Source organism: Petromyzon marinus, chromosome 6, assembly GCF_048934315.1.
Source record: "Petromyzon marinus isolate PM22_M1 ecotype Great Lakes invasive population chromosome 6, UKy_Petmar_22M1.pri1.0, whole genome shotgun sequence".
Lineage (NCBI taxonomy): Eukaryota > Metazoa > Chordata > Hyperoartia > Petromyzontiformes > Petromyzontidae > Petromyzon > Petromyzon marinus.
Window position 1 is genome coordinate 9,590,827 of NC_133672.1, and position 19,454 is coordinate 9,610,280.

Sequence of the window (19,454 nt, forward strand, 5' to 3'; positions counted from 1 at the left end):
ATTAAGATAAGATATGAAGATAATATCATACTCTTTGGTTCTTTCGGTAAAGTCACGTGACTTTACCGAAATAACCAAAGGGTATGGATTCCTGCAGTCAGGAAACCTTCAAATCAAGATAATATCATTATTGGCTTGCAATTGCCCATTCAATACCCCCGAAGTCCACCACGCACGTGGGCGGGCGTGGCCTTCTCCGTGGCGGGGCGGGGCCTTGCTGGGTTAAGTGGGCGTGGACCGACCTCGGAAGCGGGGAGAATGGGGGCGGGGTGAAAAGGGCGTGGCCTGAGGAAGCCGTTACTCTGACGTCATACATTTTTTTTTTTTAAAATCTGACCAATGAGGGTGGCCGCGCGTTTTAAACGGCACGCGGGCAGCGGCAGCAGAGCTGTCTGCGGCGGGGCTGAGGGTAGAGAGACGGGGCTGAGGGTAGAGAGACGGGGCTGAGGGTAGAGAGACGGTGCTGAGGGTACAGAGACGGTGCTGAGGGTACAGAGACGGTGCTGAGGGTACAAAGACGGTGCTGAGGGTAGAGACACGGTGCTGAGGGTAGAGACACGGGGCTGAGGGTAGAGAGACGGTGCCGAGGGTAGAGAGACGGTGCCGAGGGTAGAGAGACGGTGCCGAGGGTAGAGAGACGAGGCTGAGGGTAGAGAGACGGGGCTGAGAGACGGTGCTGAGGGTAGAGAGACGGGGCCGAGGGTAGAGAGACGGGGCCGAGGGTAGAGAGACGGGGCCGAGGGTAGAGAGACGGGGCTGTGGGTACAGAGACGGGGCCGAGGGTAGAGAGACGGGGCCGAGGGTAGAGAGACGGGGCCGAGGGTAGAGAGACGGGGCCGAGGGTAGAGAGACGGTGCCGAGGGTAGAGAGACGGTGCCGAGGGTAGAGAGACGGGGCTGAGGGTAGAGAGACGGGGCTGAGGGTAGAGAGACGGGGCTCTGTTGAACCCGTAGGCATTTTACAGCGCTCAACAACAGCAAGGAAACGTTCACCATGAAGGCGACGGCGAGCGAAGCCGAGGAGCGGAGCGCCAGGGCGGCCGTGGTTCACTGGCTGAAGGCGTACGGGCTCCGAGCCAAGGTGCTGGTCAAGAGTCACACGGTGATGCCCGCCCGCCCCCTCTCTCTGTCTCTGCTATTATTATTTTACACAGTCATCGAATACTATAATAAACAACTCGCCAAGCGAATCTCGTGTGCATGTGTGTGTAATGTTTGTTTCATGTTGGTAGGCGTCGCGAGCGAGTGCGTCGCCCACACCGAGTGAACGCCACTCGTATTGGTATACCGATGGACCGCGTCCTGTCATGGGAATGTGTAATTTCCAACGCGGCTCGCTCAGGGTTGCCATTGCTCGTTTCGGTTTTAACTTACATTCTTAATTATGTGGTGCACCCCCACGAGTTATGTTTATCAGCATGGCTACATCCCCGTCATGGGAATGTGGCATTTCCAACACTGGCTCTCCCAGAGCTGCGAATGGAGATGATCATATCCGAGAGACATTGACTATTGTTCTCTAGTTATTACTCTATAGTCTATACACTTGTACTTCTACTGCTGCATTAAGCGTCTGTGTGTGATGTTCTTGTGCGGCAGAGGGCAGTGCATCCATTTTCCAATATTCCTCGTTTCTCCCGCGTCTCTGATCTTTTCCACCTTCACCGATATGACCTTCAGATATTGGCACATTTGAGCATGAACTTATTATCACTGTGCATTGTGTGGCAAAACCTATGCAGCAGGCTCGGAGCCCTGCAGGAAAGCAGCAAAACGTGCTTGTAACCAATAATATTGTCTCTGGGTAAAGCCTGTCTGGTTGAATTGTTGACCTCCTTGTTGGAAAAATTGTTCGAATTGGCCACCACCAGTGTTGTTGTTTGTCGCTCCATCGCAGTGAAGTTATGGTCTTCCCCTCCGAGACGTTTGTAAGTTGTTGTTGGTCAAATAATAGCCCCTGCCAGGGCCCTCTCGGCGTAGGGGGTCGGGGAAGGCCCTCACTCACCAGTGGATTGACCAAGTGCTGCACACGTGGCACACAACCAACATCCGCCGTTCGCTCATAAGTTACCACGGTGTTTGGTGCCAGGCTAGGTGCACTTTGAGGCCACGTGACGTGTGGAAGGCTCGCTGCTGGCAGGATGTCACGGGACAGACCCAGGTGCCATGGGTTGATTAACGCAGAACTCTATGCATATGGACATGTACTCAAACGTACAACGAACTTGTGTTACAATACACATTTCTACGTGGAAAACAGGCACACAAGTTACATGTGTAGAACACGCATTAATGCATTGGCACTGATGTATAACATACGTTAATAAAAAAAGGATGCACTTCATTATACCCAAATATATACCTTTAAAGCAATACGCATTGCATTTACAGATAACGTACAAGTCAAACCTAAATACTGTAGTATATTATGAGGTGTTGTGCTATATTGCGTGCCTTTGCTTCATTGCTTGGAAGTGCAAGTCATAAATACTGTCAAAATACAGTGTACCATTTATACATTTCCAATACTCGTTTCTCAACAGGCCATTGAATACTGTGAAAGCGATGGCCTTATCTTATAGATTAGTTCAAATATTTAATGTGTCCGATGACTGGGTGACACGTAAAGGCTTTTAAATAAAAGTTAATTTACTCTTCTTTTATTTCAGTCGGGTATATATATATAAATTGATCACCCTGGTCCAGTCTATGTTTGTTGGTGGCTTGTTACATATTACAGGGCTGTGAGAGGTGATCGTAGCTTGAGGAGGCCTTCATCCAGCAGTGGATTGATCAAGGCGGATAAATGATACCATGTTCACAATATCAGAAGATACAGTTACTGTCCAATGGAAAGGAAGCAGTAATATGCAGCTGTAGCCCATGACGTTTTCCCACACTTAAGTCTCAAGCTGTTTCTCACCTCTAAACACGACATTTTGTTGCTCATTAACAATGGGGTGCGAGGGTTCTGGACATCAGGTTGGATGGCCTGCCCCAGCCGTTTGTGCCCGGAGGTGTGCATAATACGTGGTCTGGACTTGTTGTTGGAATTTGGCTTGGACATTTTTTTTCTTCCAAATCGTTACGATGAACTCTTGCAGCTGTAAAGGTTTACCTCCAAAGGTACATATAGTATTGGGTATGTTACTAGCTTTTCAACTTGGAGCTCAGGAGACACCATGTGTTGTTGATGGGGAGGGGAGGGTGTGAGATTTCCACGTAGTGTGTAAAGGGTGCAGATCAAATATTTGTTAAAGTAAAACTAGGAGTGTGATGACCTGCCACCCACGTGATTCAATTGTTGGTTATAATTTGATTATTTTTTGGTATGTATCTTTAACCGCCTCTAGTGGCAAGAGGGCTGCCGTGTAGTCGAGTTTGAATCCCAGGAACAGCTAACAACAGGGGCGAGTGATATCTAACCCTGTCCTTGATCCGTGTGGTAACATGGCATGGGGGGGGGGGTCTTCATCGAGCAGTGGATTGACAAAATCCTGAAAATTGTAAAGCATTTATTTTCCCTTCTTGATTTGAGTACATTCCAGTTGGACTATTGAGTTAATAATAGGTCGGATTGCTTTTCCTCCTGTCAAATGTATTCAATCATCCCCAGTATTGAAAATAAACAAATCGCTCACCTATCAGCAATTGTTTGCCGAAGTGGTCGTTTGGCTGCATTCTGAATGAGACGTAGTAAAGTTTGGGATGTTAGGTTGGAGTGAATGAGCATTTGGGTTCCTTGGGGAATTTATTTCGAAGCCATATGTTAACGTCATCTTGCTATTGTCACCTCATTGTAAAAATTAACAGTTGTTGCAGGATTTTAGCACCTTCATGTCTGGTGCCTGTAAATTACCAGCCTGATGACAGCTTAGAATGGCACATGAAATTTTTCATACATCAGTAACCACTTTGTTGACTGCAAGCTATGTACACACCATGGTACAAGTTACGTGTTGTTGAGCCTGTTAATTATATTTAGCCAGCATTTTGGCCACATAAATCCTGCATTCTTGGAAAACATAGCAAAGGAGTTGGCTATACATACTGGATAGGTCCCTTTAGGAAAAAGATTTAAGACTTTTGTTTTCGTTGGTAATGATTATCACTCAAGGCTTCTTACGAAATACAGTCAGCAAAGTTAGTATAACTAAAATGATGCCACTGGTTTAAAAACTATTAATATGCCTAACATCACCAGATTTTAGAAGCTAATCAGGATGGAGGAGTATGCTTACGTGAGAGACCACTATCCACAACAGGTGTTATAGACTGCTTTGGGGCTACGTTGTGAACAGGGGGCATCCACAACATCCACTGTTGTACTGTACTATGCCCCTACATTGATGTGCCCCACCTTCACCAACCGCACTGACCACAGTGGTGATGTATGTTCAAATACCCCCCACGACCTGCATGGCATGAAGAGGCCCTCATCCATCAGCATTTTGACAATGTACATTCATACATTTTTGCTCTGTTCTGGCTATACTGATCGTTATGCACGCCCTCAGGCTAATGCCAAATGTCTGTAAACGTTGACGGGGATTTATCCCGACACCATCAAAATCAATGTTCTCTGGGCTCTGCTTGCACAGAGCTCTTAGTGACAGCATTGGTGTGTCTGGAGATTACAATTATGTTTATTTGCATTTTTTAGGACAAGACTTGGACTGTGTTTGGAAGCCCTCTATCACTGCATCGAATCGATGAAGACCATGCAGCCGTGCCGAAGTACGGTGATTACACTAAGCCAAGTTTTAACTTCAAAATGGTCATGTGTTCCTTGAATCGTTATTCAGGCCTCGTTCACCCTCGGCAGCCAAGGCGTTTGGACGGTTTAAGCAGTGTTTTCTGTTACATTTGCATAAGTAACTCCAGGGCAGACGGATATGTTTGTCGTCTGCTAGTGGGGTGCTGTGGGGTGCATGTGGTGGCCCATTCATGTTTGTGATTGCCACTGTGTGAGTCACAACTCATGCTTTATTTAAAAGTGGTGGTATTAAAAGAGTTGACAACATAATACTGAATCTTGACTTAAAGCTTTTGTGACTGCAAGAATTCATATTATTGGGTCTTTTGGTACATGTAGATAGGTTCAAATGAAATAAAATAAAAACTACAACCTTTCAAACACAACACAATCGTCGTAGTTTTTTGTTATTTTTGTTATTTTCTTTGAACCTATCTACATGACTTTACCGAAAGACCCAAGAACATAATACCGTTAGATAATTTGCAACGAAGTCGAATAACGAAAAACTCAACACATTCGCCAATAACTCTAGCCTAAAAGTAAAACAGGTATAACAATGGACCTTTTATAACCTTTAATATGTTTCCCCTGTTAGTGCAGTGTAATAGAAATTGTCTTTTGTCGTTTGTTTTTGTTAATTTAGCTTTGTGTACCACAGCCAATGCAGTATCAAGATTTTATTTGCTACTTGGTCTCCGATTACCACGGTTGGCTACGTACGGTGAAAAAGTAGTTCAACATAATACAGGTCTCGGTTGAAAAACTGAGCAGTAATATTTGCTTTGTTTAAAAAAAAAAGTACTTATTTTGCACTGAGCAATTTGACGATATCACAATTTATTATACTATACTGTATATATGGGCGATACACAATGGTGGAGCCAGGATGTTCAGGTAGAGGGGGGGGGGCAACCCCTCCAGCAATGAAAAATGATAGGAGTTGTAAGTAAGGACTTGTCCCTTGCTTTTTATTCGCCAAATTCGAACCGTGTGTGATCGGCATCGCGCTCGCTGAAGGTATGCCTTCAGGGGAGTCGTGTCCTGTATAAGCAACTGCGCACAATTCTGTGAGTCACTTATAACTGCTTTTCCGTTACTTATTGCCAATTATGGACTCAGACTCTTGTCCTATCATCTCACAGAGTCCCTGGCACATTATAATATGCTACACAGTGGCAGTGGGGGTCGCAAAATGCCGATCTATTACTAATAAACCACAATGATCCGATCGAAATCCTTAATTTCGATCGGATCATTGGAGGGGCACGTGCCACCCCCCCCCCCCCCCCACTGGCTCTGCCAGTGGCGATACACATTTTAACACGTACAAAAATTAGAATTTTTTTTTTATTGAAAAATACAGTTCTGCAAACATACCGCAATGTGGGCAGCAGAGGGCAGTGCAGCAAAATCCATTGTACTCTACTATGCTCTCACATATATGCTCCCTGCCTTCAACAACCCCCACTTGTCAGCAAAGTGAAGTGTGCTCATAAAAACCCCATGGCCCGCATGACGTGGAGAGGCCCTAAATCCAACAGTCGGTTAGCAAGAGTGCCATGCTTGTACATATTAAAACATATTTGAAAAACTTAAAGGGTTCTCTTAGTTGTGTAAAAAGCACAGCCCACGTATAAGTAGTCTTCTATTTCACAACACTGCCTATTTACTGAAAATGTAATAATAAGGCAATGCTGTGGGTCATGACCCCTCCTTAGAACTCCCATTATGGATCATAGCCAGAGGCCCAGTGCACTTACATCGCAGACGCCGATCATCGCCTTGCTTGTCAAGTTGATGAGTAATAATAGTCAGCATTGGGTGGTGCTGTCTCATGTCTCATGCTTCCTGTGCCATAGCTTTGTGGTGGAGGCCTGCCAGTACCTGCAGCAGCATGCCAGCACCGAGGGCCTCTTCCGCAAGTCGGGCTCCTTCTCCCGCATGAAGGAGCTCAAGGTGACCTCCAGCAGCACGCTGCATGGACCTGCATTCTCACCACCCGTGTGATAGTTGAGCCCAACGTGGCCGCGTTCACATAATTTCTGAACACTGCTGGTTAGTGAGACTGCTGCACAGTGCACCAATTGGCACTTGAATTTCTCTATCGAAAGGGTATCCAAAATGATGCTTTATAAAACACAAAACCTTACATTCTTGCTTGCTTTTCCCACTTTTCAGTCAATACTCATTTATTGCATAATATATTTTTGGTCCATGATAGTTACCAAATATTAACACATCAACCTGAAAAGGCAACGATGAAAATGTATTTCCTTCTATCCTTGTATAGAGGTCGACTGCAATGATGTAGCTATCAAACGCATGCAGTGAAAGTGTACCGTGGCCCCCTGGCCAGTGGAGCCAAGACAGCAGAGTGGTGTGGGGTGGTGGAATTCGACAGGGCCCACTACATCGCTCTGTCTACCAGGGTCCTTGTCAACTATACTATGCCACTGGTCCACTGGCAGCAGCTGAAAATAAGTAAGCTCGCGGTACCTATCGAGACTCCCTTTGTTCTCTCCGCTGCAGGAGAGGATCCAGTGCGGGGAGGCAAGCGTGTGCGCGGCGCCCGCCTGCGACGTGGCCGGGCTTCTCAAGCAGTTCTTCCGCGAGCTGCCAGAACCGCTGATAGCGCGCGAGCTGCACGACGTCTTCTACCGCGCCCAGCAGCTGGAGGAAGCGGCACGGTTGCACGCCACGCTGCTTCTCACCTGCCTGCTGCCACCTACCAGCGTGCAAGTGCTGCGCTACCTTATGGCCTTCCTCAAGCACATTGCGCACCGGTACGAGAGTGGCTTGGTCTACTAGAATGGGTGTTTTTGCAAGTACAGGCAGTCCTCGGGTTAGAAACCTAATATGTTCCCGAGAGCCGTTCGTAAGTCAAACAGTTTGTAATTTGGAACACAATAATGCACTCTCTTTTTAATGCCCATACGGTCAGTGTTATAAATAATTCAAAATAAATATTGTACATTTGCATGTAACACTGTAAAAAATATATGTATAGTAAATGAAACGTTAAATAAAGTAACATTAATAGAAAAACTTTTTTTGCACTTACCTTGAGTCCTGATGCTACCTTGTATTCAAAATGGGGGCAATGAGTCCCCACAATTGCACACACACGGCACACGTGCACTCTCGGACACACACACGACAACGGTTCCCCATGTAACCTTAACAGGCTGTTGTGGCAAGTGCTGTTAACGAGCAGCGCCTATGAAAGCCGGCATGGCACACGAGGGGATGAGTGGCCAGCACCACGCCTGGCTGCTTTTGTCTCCCCAGTGACAATGTTTACACACTGAACTAGGTACTCATTTGAGGCTGAGTCGACCTACGGGGGGAGGCCAAAGTCACATTCGGTCACAGTCCCTGTGATCACTGTTACGTTGCAATTATGGCTTTAATTTTTTGGTGATTTCGAAAAGTTTTTTGGTTTGGACATGTTTGTTTTGTTGTAGTACGGAGTTAGACTGATTGCCTTAATCTAAGTTTTCTTGTGGTTGTTGTTTGACTTGCATCCCACTGGGATTTTTTGCACACAGCGTTGGTGTACGGTGCTTTTTTCAGGAATATTTTGCTGTTTTTTTCATGGATTTTCTGTTTGCACAGTCACTTTAAGATGTTTTTCTTGTTCGTGTTTTGTTTTTTTGTTTGCTGTGGTTGCACCCGATTCAAGAGCCGAATGGCTCACAGGGCTATACCAAAATAAATAAACTGAAACTGAAACATTCAGATAAAAGTGACTGGTGTTGATCCCCACACACTTTCACGCACACATGCAAACATTCAGTCCCAGCGCGAGGTCAACTCATTACCTCTTACGGAGGATTGCTCATCTGAACAAAATAGTTCCGTGGTTAAATGTCACAATTGCAGGTTCGCTTTTTAAGTCAATGTTTTTATTTATATTTCATGGAAGTTGATTCATAAGTACGGGTGTTCGCAAGTCGGGCGTCCGTGATTAAGTCGAGGACTGCCTGTACTTTGTGAACGCATTTGGCTTAATCGATAAGTGTGTGATAGTTTCCCACTACAGTACATAAAAGGCAAACCAGCTGTTCTGAAAAACCGTGGACTTTTTATATCAATTGTTATTTTATGATTTTATTTGTTTTGTGATAGTAATGGTTATTTTTATTTGCTGGAAGTTATGATAAAGTTGTTTATTTAGACAAGGCTAACTTTGAAAAGAGAAAATTTCACCATTAAAGTCATTCACAGTATTTAAACAGCTTTAGTCACGGTAATTGTAACCGGACATAAAATACATAACCACTTGTTTTGTAATAATTGGTTATACACCTGAAGACAATGGTGGTGGTGGTGTCAATGTTGTTAAATGTTACACTGACTCCGAACAGCTTCTGAGCTCGCTTGTTAACAAGCGTCACTGTGTTAAGGCATTGTGGGTTGATTCTGTTTTCCTGTAGCTCTGATGAGAATCGTATGGATGTTGCAAACCTCGCCGTGGTGTTTGCTCCCAACCTGATGCACTCTGGCTCTGGGAGTAAGACTGAGAAGGTATCAAGCAGCACCGAGAAGCAGCTGAGACTGCAGGCCATGGTGGTGCAAACACTCATCTTGCACGCCAAGGACATAGGTATGGCTGCGTACGTGCCTGCCCGCAAATGTGCATTTTGCGTCACGTTTTCACTATTGGGCATGTGCAGATCAGCGTAGCCCGGCCAGAGCTTCAGATGTGTGGTGACATGTTTACCGTGCGTGGTGTCACAGGACATGTGAGCAGGCTGGTGGCGGCAGATGGGCCCTGCCTGGGCGGCGACCGGGGCGGCGAGAGCGGGGGGACCAGTGAGACGCCCCTCAACTCCGGGGGAGACGAGCAACGCTCGGTGAAGAGGAGCTGCCGACGGCGTAGCTTCAACGGTCAGACGAGGCTACTTCGAGGGCCCCCTTTCTTGAAGAGATGTATGTGTGTGTGTGTGTGCGCGCGCATTGGTGTGCCTTGCGTGTGATGTATCAATTACAAGTCAACCTTCCACTTTGTTTATGGACTTGTAAATGTGTATCGATAGTTAAATGGTTGTGCCATTTTATTGAGACTGTGTGTTATCTTGGTGTGGCCTGGGTCTGTTTTGTTATCGTTTTTGCTGCCTTTCCCAACCTTGATAAATGGAACATACTGCGTGTACATTTTTATTTATTTACATTTAGTGACTTGCTTATCTTTTTATCTATTTTGCACTCCTATCGTTTGTTGTATTGTTTGCTGTTCTAACTTACTGACCCGCCCATAATTGACATTTATGAAAAAGAGCTTCATAGCTCATCAGATTCCTCCCGTCTAAATAACGATTCTGATTCTGTAATTTTCATGGGTCTCCTTATTCAAATTAATAGAACACAATAAAACATTAACAAGAGTAATGTGTATAACAAAAGGTTACATTGTTAGCAAGTACAGTAGACTCTATTATCCACGCTAATGATGGCCGCAGATAATTCAAAATTGCGGATAATCCAAAAATATAAATTATCTGCAGATTTCTATGTCAAAACTAACGATTGACCAAACGATGCACGTGCTCAGTGATAACACTTTCCGGCTCCTGCGCAGAAGACTCTGCCCACTAAGTGGATAGCAGAGCCCACACCAATCAAAATCAATCAAACTCCACCCACTGTTGTAAAGATATCCAACGACTGTACTGTAGAGGTGATCACGTGCATTTCGGATTAACCGGAGCATATATTTGGTCGGTTTAAGCATGTGACTTGTAATACACATTGTCAAGAATAACAATATATAAATCTCAATGCGCGGTTAATCCGCAAATCGGATAAACGCATGCGGATAATGGAGTCTACTCGAGCACATTCAATTTATGCAAACCAACACACCTGATGATGACCGTTTGAGTTATGGTCGAAACGTCGTGAGAATTTTTTATTGTTTTATATATATTTTGTTATTTTGTTGTTTCTCTTCAACGTGACTTTACCGAAAAAACTAAGAATATGAATTACTGCAGTCACGAAAGCTTTAAATAAAAATTTTGTCACAGGATTGTTTTTTTAAATATATATTACCATTATTTTTAGTCGTATGCAGAACTAAATAAATATCGTTAAATGGTTACGCCATTCCATTATTGACTAACCTAATTTACGCCACAAGTATTAACTCAGCCGGTTTCTGTACACAGAGCGTGTGGGCTTGAGAGCTTTTGTCACTCGGTTTGTATACCACTTTGTGCAGTAAAACGTACTTCGACCTGCGTGCATTCTTGTGGTGACGTTGACTCGGTCGAGCAGGCTATCGAGAGCGGGTTTTAATCGTCGGTGCTGGTCGATGATGCCTGCCAGGAAAGCAGTAGCATTACGGTGACACTGTCCTTTACTCATCAGATGTGGTGAGTGGGGCCATTGGACGCCTGAGGTCGGGGAGGGGTGGCCTGATGACTCCACAGCCCGAAGGTATGCCTTTAAAACAAAAGTGACCGCCAATAATGCCACGAATGATTACAATAAATATGTTACAAGTTGTTTCAATGGCATTGCAGAGTGCGGAAACTATACAATAAAAAAACAATCCTGCCTGTTGTCAGATATCACAACTCCCCAGATGCCACGCTCATCTAAGCCGAAAAGGAAGGCATCTGAGGACTCTTTGGATGACCTGGACTCTTCTGGAAAAAAAAGGTTTTCTTAAACATGTTTCAATCTCATAAAGTACTGTAGAGGAGTGTCGCTACAGTTATGCACAATTGATATAGACTGACGGAGCAGAAGATGAGCATAACGGTAAAATGTATAAAAGCAAAATGTAGTGGTGAGACACATTTCTTACCAATGCTTACGTATATAAATAGACCTTACAGGTCAAAATCACTGTGCGTGTTTGTGCTGGAAACTTAGCCTATTGTTATAAGAGCACCAGTGTGTTTGCTAACCTATGCTACTGTGATGGTTGTTGTCTGATGATGTCTGGGCTATGCCACACGTGACCAGGAGAGCAATGAACCCGATCAGCTTGGAGGAGGGACTCTCACAGCAATACAGTGCCACCTCTACACCTGTGGTGTGGAGCAGCATGCACAGCGGCAGAGGTGTGCTGCGTGTCCTTGTAGTTGTGCGCCTGCATTCCTTCACCGCCTTGCTTTGTTAACCACGTACATCGTTGAAATAGTATGAACCTGTTCCGAAAAGTTTAAAACACAGGCTTTCGCGACCAAAATTATTAATAATAAAGGTTATTGTGGGTTATAAATGTCTCATAAACACACCACCACCCGACACAGCCAATTAGTAAGGTTTGTCAGGTAGAGAACTTTTCAATTGTTTACTACTTAAGCACACCAGTGTGTTGGAGAGTAAACCAACAATATTTAAATTACCCCCTCTCTGATCTTCGTACCTCAGGCTCACAGTGATGACATCACCTTATTCTATTTCAGACCAGAAACAGGAACACTTCTTCACAATTCTGGTAAATCGCCTGATGAAGCTGGTTGTAGTCACCAGTGTAAAGTTGTACTCAAATTGTAAATGTTGTGGGTTTATTCTCCAACACACCGGTGTACTGAAGTAGTAATTAATTGCCACGTTTTGTTTCCATGACAAACCTTACTTATTGGCTGTGTCCTGTGGTCTGTTCTGCAAAGCTGGAGCTGAGCAGTAGACAGTTGCAGAATGGGCCCAGATGTGTATGATATGATGCCTGATTTAATGGCTGGACATTTATTTACAAGGTGGTGTGTGTTGGAAACAGTCATGTGGCCACATGGTTCCGTCCTGACTATCTACATGGATACAATCCAGAGGTGGCCAGGATCTATGGCAATTGACAATTTATCGAGGAGAGCTGAATAGTCAATGAAATTGTGCTTTAAAATCCACCACGTTTCTTGGGCGGTAATTGTTGCCAAAAGAGTGACGTTTAACGCGTGAACGTTCCGTGGCTCTGCAGTGGATGACACCCCAGGCTGGCAGAGGGAGCGTGCCGCCACTCCCGGCGAGCACGCCAACGGAGGGGGGACCCCCTCCACGCCGTCGCTGCTCAAGCGCTCGCGTCTGCGCCTCACCCTGTCGACCGGACGCCGTCGCAAGCAGCCAAGGTTGTCCGACAAGAAGGCCCCAAGCAGGTGTGCCGAGTACCTGTCCTCGCTGTGGCGCTCTGAAATTGCGATGCAGCCTACATTTGCTGTTTGTGTTGTAACTCAGGCTGATATTTGCTTTTCCTTCCCCAAGGGGTATTGTCACAAGATTTAGGTTGTGTCATTTATTAAAGGGTCTCTCTCTCTCTCTCTGTGATCACTTCCTATGGATTATTGCAGCGTGGAAGTGGAAAAGCAAGACCTCCCACCTCCAGCGAGGAATGAAAAGATACGCAAGTCTCTACGGATGCGCTTGAACCTTCTGAAGTCGAGCAGTGATCATGTGAGCACGGTGTTTTTTACACCAATGGTAGTTGTAGATTTGCTTTTTATTGGAACATTCCCTTTTTTGTGAATTATATTATCCATCCATGTCATGTGTTTTAGTTTTCGAGTTTTAAGCAGAAATGATGATCAAACGAACAAATATTTCGGTAAACTAGTGGTATAATTTAGATAAAGAAAACTAATAAGAATTAATAATGCTTGTACACTCAGGATTACCACCGATGATGGTACACAATCGCCGCATCATAGAAGCGGATGTGAGGGGGTCATTTGGTGAGGCAGCGAACGCCTCAGCCATAGCCGTTCAAGCCTTAACTTAAACGTCAGTAATTATAAGCACTGAATGGTCAATTAACTGTGTAAAAAAAAAATTCAAGTTGGACATTCAACTAGACACTGGATATATTTGCAATTTCGATTATTCAGAAAAAAATATGCTATATACTGCTATATACTCCCGTAAGTCATACATTGTCTCAATTACTAAACATTATTAATATTAACACACTTAATAACTAAATGAGCTGCAACTGCGGGGACGTAAATTGTGAGAAGCCCATCTATTCTGCGAGGGGAGAGATTGTGTGCAGGATATAGCGAGGTGAGGGGCGGAGTGTGGACAGGGTGTGCCGTCTGTTCCCCGTCAGAGCGCGGGCAACGATGAGGGCCCAGCAGCGGAGAGGGACGCGCCCGTGCGGTCGGAGGCCCTGGCCGCCCGACGCGATTGCACGGATGGGCAGCCCAACGTCCCAGTCGGCGACATGACCACGCCGCGCACACGCAGCTCCCTCCGGAAACACGCCGGTCGGTACAGCCGGGCCGCAGCACACGATGGGGGGGTAGGGGGGGAAGGTGGCAGGAGGGGGGAAGGGTGTGTGGAAGGAGGTGCCTCATGTTTGCTAAATTGTCAAATTAGATTTAAAAGTGACACTAAGAGGAATCAAATTAGATTGTACAGATGTCTGACTGATGGAGCTGGCCACTGAAAACAAGGGTGTTAGATCACTGGATCGACTGTGAGAGACATTTTTGGATATATTTCTTACAGGCTCCTGATGTAGCAACATGGGTTAGTGTTAGTTAATATACTTTTATAAAGTTCATTTTTCGTGTTATATTTTAATACTCATTCCAGAATATTGAAATCTCTTTTGTAGAATCTGCTCGATGAACTGACATAGCTGATGTTACAGCATGCGGCTTAATTTAGATACATGCGTTGAGAGTATTTGACTGCTATAAATGTTCACATATTTAGCCACTTCGTTGTGTTTGGGTTGCTTCTGAAAAATAGCTATATAGCTCAGTGGGCCTTACCTGGTAAAATAAAAATGGTTTAGATTAAATAGTTAAATTTCCACACCTACAAACGTGAAGTGATGGTTTACCCGAGCCTCCCTGTGGGGCTACGTGGTGAGATGTCTGAATCATGATGTGATGCTGCAGTTGCTTAAACCTACTTGCTCAATCGTGCACAAGTTGTGATGTTACCTATTTTTGGTCATATAATATAGTGGAGGAGATCAACAAGCAAGACATGGAACTGTAAATGTGGTATGTATATAGGTGGCTTTAGTTTTTGGCTGATTAGAAATTGGCTCGTTAGGGCTTCCTAGTATCATTTGACTATCCATCCATCAAATTCATTTCGCTGATTCTTGGCTTCTCATATCAATCATTTTTGCTTGGTGTTTATACCAGTGCCACATTTCTTCCTGTGTAATTAATGCAGCATAAATGCATTGTTCTCGGTATCTTCGTGTCACGCGGCACAGCTTTTGCTTGAGGCAAGCAAAGGTAGAACTTGCATCACCTCTGGAAATATTGTCATTTTGTACCTTGAAGAATACAATAATGTTTCCGTTGAGAAGGTTACAAAGTGTTTGTAAGTGCAGTATAATGTCACGGGCTACCCTCGACTGTCATATGCCAAATCTGTCGTACGCTTGCAGGTCCGCGGTCGTTGTGCAGCTCTCAGGAGGTGCTCGGGCGGCCCAACATGCGTGAAGTCACCTCCGGTCCCATGCAGGGCAGCGTGTCCGACGCAGACCTGGCCGATGTGAAACAGGCCCAGATAGACACCACCACCCCGCTTTGCGCGGCCCGGTCGGCGCCTGCACTCGTCACCGGGAAGCCGCCATGCTTCCCGGACGCCAGGCGATCTGGGCGCCTCCCCTCCACGGCACGAGATTCCCCCGAGATGCCTGAGCTCCCGGACCGTACCGCCGACCAGGCGAACAGCCAGGCATTTCGAGCCTTCTGCGAGTCTGCCGCAATCCTGTCCATGCTCATTCAGGACACGCCGCAGGTTGTGTCTACCAGCACGTTCACGCCGAGATGCAGGGACGCAGGCACCAGCAGTTCGGTCACAGTGTCGTGTGGTAATGAAAATACAACAGCTGTCCATAGCCCAGACCGTATTTCAAGCCAGACTGTATTTCAAGCTGAAGAATTAATGGCGGAGAGAGCGATGGAAAGTAGCTCGGATGTATGCGGAACGTTAGCTGATGGTAAGAGTGAATGTGTGAAAGTGACAGAGGAAGGTGAAGGTGGAGAAAAGTGCAATGGTAAAAGTGAGGATAATGTGCATATTGCAATGAGTAACATGAGTTACGAAGAATACAAACAGGTGGAGCTGCATAGAGCCATTAATGAGAGCGTCGATATATTAGGTGCCGAGGAGGATAACGATCCTCAGCAACCGTTAAGAGAATGCGGTGTGCATGAGGATCTCGGTGCTGCGCGGTCTGAGCAGCTGAGTGAATGCCATTTGCACATTTCAGAGAACAACTCGGGAGTCTCGACTGAAGCAGAAATCTCATTGGCTGGTGGACAAGATAAAGCGTCCATCAAATGCCTAGAAAAAAGTCCCTTATCCGAGCTTGGCTCTAAGTTGGAAGGTATCTCTTTGTGTTACACTGGAAAAAAATGCCGACAGGCTAAACGCCTCCTTCAGTCTGGAACAAGTGTAGTTGTTAGCTTGCAGTCTGTGCAGGAAAGTGGTGTGATCACCAGTGTAGCAAATGTATCCAGTGTCGCAGATCGCATCCGCAAGTTTAACGACCTCAAAGGAAAAGAACAATTCTCTCATCCGAGAGTCACAGCAGCGCCTTTAGCCCTGGAACCTACGGCCAAGCGGCAGCATGTCAAGCACATAATTTCTATATTGGAAACAAACAGTCTGGGAGAAAGTGCAAAGAGAGACCCTGTAAAAGTGGGGCTTCCAGCAGTCCAAAAGCCCAAGAGTCAAAATGTCGTTTCACTTTCACCACTTGGTGAGTCACTCTTCAAAACGACAAGACACCAGCCCGAGCGTCCCAGCACGCAGCCAGCCACAAAAACAGCGCGCGCACATGGTGCAACCGAAAATGGTCAGGGCAGCGAAACATTTATTCCGAAAAGCGGAGTGGTTCACTGGCTGAGGTCAGCGAGCAAGCAGGGCCAATTGAAGACACAGTCAACAAATGGAAGTCCCTGCACCCCAGTCGGGCTCGCCTTGGTTAACCTCACCAACCAGCCTTCCAGCACCAAGTCGTCGGGCAAGCGTGGCCGGTGCCGCCCCCACACCGAGCCAGCGGCCGACACTCCCAAGGCTTCCCCGACGCTGCGGCCTGGGCGACGCGGGTCTGTGACACGCCGGTCGTCTCAGCGGGAGAAGAGGCCCTCCCGCGGCACACCGAGGCGCCCGGTCGTTCCGCAACGACTCCTCTCCACTCACGTGGCATGGGATCTGTAGTCTGCCGTGTTGCTGGGCAGTTAATTGGGCAGCGTTTTACGAGTTGCCCCTCGTTAGGCAGTTATCTGCCGGCCTTTTGATCATGCATGCCATCAAGATACGAATTCGTAGACCAACAACATGCTGCGGGAAAACCCTTGAAAGCCCTCGTGATAAGATTGCAACCACAACCGAGCCAGGACTGTCACTGTTTGTAACGAGCTGTCTGATAAAAAAAGACATACAATAAAGAAAACAATGGTTTAATGTTTAGTCTTGCTGTCACTGCCAAAATGCCATATAATGCAGTGAGATAAAGCACAAGATTTGTGCGATTTCATTTTTGTGCTGTGAAAGTGTGGAGGGGCACCCATTGTCAGATTTGCTGTTATCGTCACCATAGAAACATTTTGGTATCATTGCATCTACCTTCCTGCCCATGTCCTTTTCTTTGAAGGCCCCTTTAGTGTAACTGGCTATGGACGATTTATTTTTTCACGTATAGAATGTACCAGATTAGAAATTATACATCCTAAAATAAAGGGATCTGCCATTTCAATTTCCTTTGCCAAATTGATTTAAGTGATTAATAACGACTGTTCCCGGTGAATGTACAATATAATTAAACCAGTTTTGTTAACTAAATCCTGTAACATACTCTTGATTGTATTTCATACATTCATTCGTTGTGCATGTAGCTTCTACAACATTACTAAAAATCAGAGTTGATATTCTTATATAAATGAATGCACAGTTTTATTATCCATATATGGTTGGAGGGATGTTTTTGATTAAGAGCTTGTGTATGACACTTTAGTAATTATTTCTTTGATTAGTGGTGCTTCGTCTACTAAATAACACACAATGTATTGCAAAATTGTGTATTTCGTAATTTCCTTAAGCAATACACCGAGGCATTTCCTTTTAAGAGGCATGAATAGGAATTTTATGAGCCAAGTTGTGTGCCTTTTTAATGTAATTTACCACATGATGTTAGTTTATTTCTCCGATAATGACTGCCGACAATTCAGTTAATGTACAATGTTCTCGTTGAGTGCTAGTTGGGTGTGTTACAATGTGTCGGTGTTGAACAATTGCGTAATATCTTAAATAATCACACCCTTGTGTGCAGGTTTACTTGAAATTCTTCAGTCTATTTGCGGTCTTAAGCGCGCACCCTATTACATTCACGATATGCATACGTTTGTTCCGAACATTTGTAATTCTGAAGTTAACTGCACTGAAGTTGATTCGGGCGTTTCCATGTGGCTGTGTGATTAATTGAGCGCATAAAGATGTATGAGCTTTGACATGTCGTATTGTTCTCAAGTTTTGAGTATTAATATACTGTAGAATAACAAGCAATTTGTAGCATGGACTTGAAATTAATATTGTAATTCAAATGGAACGTTTAGGCTCTTGGGTATAACATTGAAAGCCACTCCGCATATCTGAGTGAAATAGTTTGGAGGAGTGTGTGGGGGTGGCTTTGCATTTTTTTTTTATAAACTTTGTAAGAAACATAAGAAAGTTCCAATAAACATCCGGGGAAATGATACAGCGCTGTGGTGTTGCGTTTCTAAAAACGTTTAGTTAAACATTGTCTTGGGCTATATTTATATACTGTGGTGTTTTTTTACCACTGCATGCCAGGCTTTTAAACTGACTATTATTCGGTTCAGCTGGGTACACAAACCTCTAAATGTGCCATTCAATTATGGCTGTTTAAGATTGCATATTGAAATGAGAGCCTGTTTCTTGGAAGAATTGATAACTGCATAGCTGATGAAAGTTAAACACTTTTCAAATTTCCTGAATATATCCATTTCAGCAATGTAAAAAAAAATCACGCTTGATCTGTTAAGTCTTTAGGTTTGTTTTAAAAAAACTCCCAAGTTCGCATTCAAATAATACGCTGTGAGAGTGTGCACACGCGGGGTTATGGAACAATATCTGTTTACATGAGCCAGCTTAATTCTCCTCCACTTGACTATCAAATATGAACTGTCTCTGCACTTGCTCAAGCGGACACCTAAGCAATTGCGATTTGGGTGGATTGCTGCATACGTGATTACAAGTGTGCATTCCAACATGTTGCGCAGGTACCAGCATGGCACAGTAGCCCTTCAAGATGCGGTATGTTGAATAATGAATTAAATAAGTTCAACCGTTGTTGTTACCATACCAGGTTCATTGATGTATCTATATTCCCGTCGCAGTGTAATGCCACACGACAGTACTAATGAAAATCAAGTTTGTCGGAGTAAAATAATTCCAGGCAATGGAATGTATTTTGTGTTATCCGACTACTTGTAAAACAAGAATTAGTGTATTGTGCAATTTATAAGGTGGCGGTTGTGAGCCCCCACGGCTCGCCAAGCCCGAAAGTCTCTCGGGGGAAGGTTCAGGCTGCGGAATTGAAACCGTGCAGGAGAAATTGTCAATTTGTGCAGGAAACATAAGCTTCCACATTGCAGCAACGAAACGCTTAATTAAACTATAACACGGAAATAGAGACTTAAGTTCCGTAGGCAAGTCAGGTGGGGGAAAAGGGCTTGATGGGGGGCGGGGGG

At 45.0% G+C, this 19,454-nt stretch overlaps 1 protein-coding gene across 4 annotated transcripts; it reads left to right on the forward strand.

The window, feature by feature from the left end:
- Positions 1-293: 293 nt before the first annotated feature.
- On the forward strand, positions 294-18,437 carry LOC116939541 (rho GTPase-activating protein 11A-like). Of its 4 annotated transcripts, XM_032948063.2 has the most exons (14): positions 294-1,101; positions 4,663-4,736; positions 6,618-6,714; positions 7,288-7,541; positions 9,195-9,364; positions 9,499-9,690; positions 11,131-11,199; positions 11,331-11,424; positions 11,734-11,831; positions 12,692-12,866; positions 13,059-13,161; positions 13,814-13,970; positions 14,681-14,720; positions 15,119-15,252. In XM_032948063.2, exons 1-13 carry the CDS (start codon positions 994-996, stop codon positions 14,713-14,715), a joined length of 1,626 nt encoding a protein of 541 aa, XP_032803954.1. In that variant the 5' UTR covers positions 294-993; the 3' UTR covers positions 14,716-14,720; positions 15,119-15,252. The 4 variants fall into 4 exon arrangements, with proteins under 4 accessions (XP_032803954.1, XP_032803952.2, XP_032803951.2 ...); XM_032948061.2 differs by lacking the exon at positions 14,681-14,720 and having other exon boundaries at positions 304-1,080; positions 15,119-18,437; XM_032948060.2 differs by lacking the exon at positions 14,681-14,720 and having other exon boundaries at positions 306-1,101; positions 15,119-18,437.
- The last annotated feature ends 1,017 nt before the right edge of the window (positions 18,438-19,454 follow it).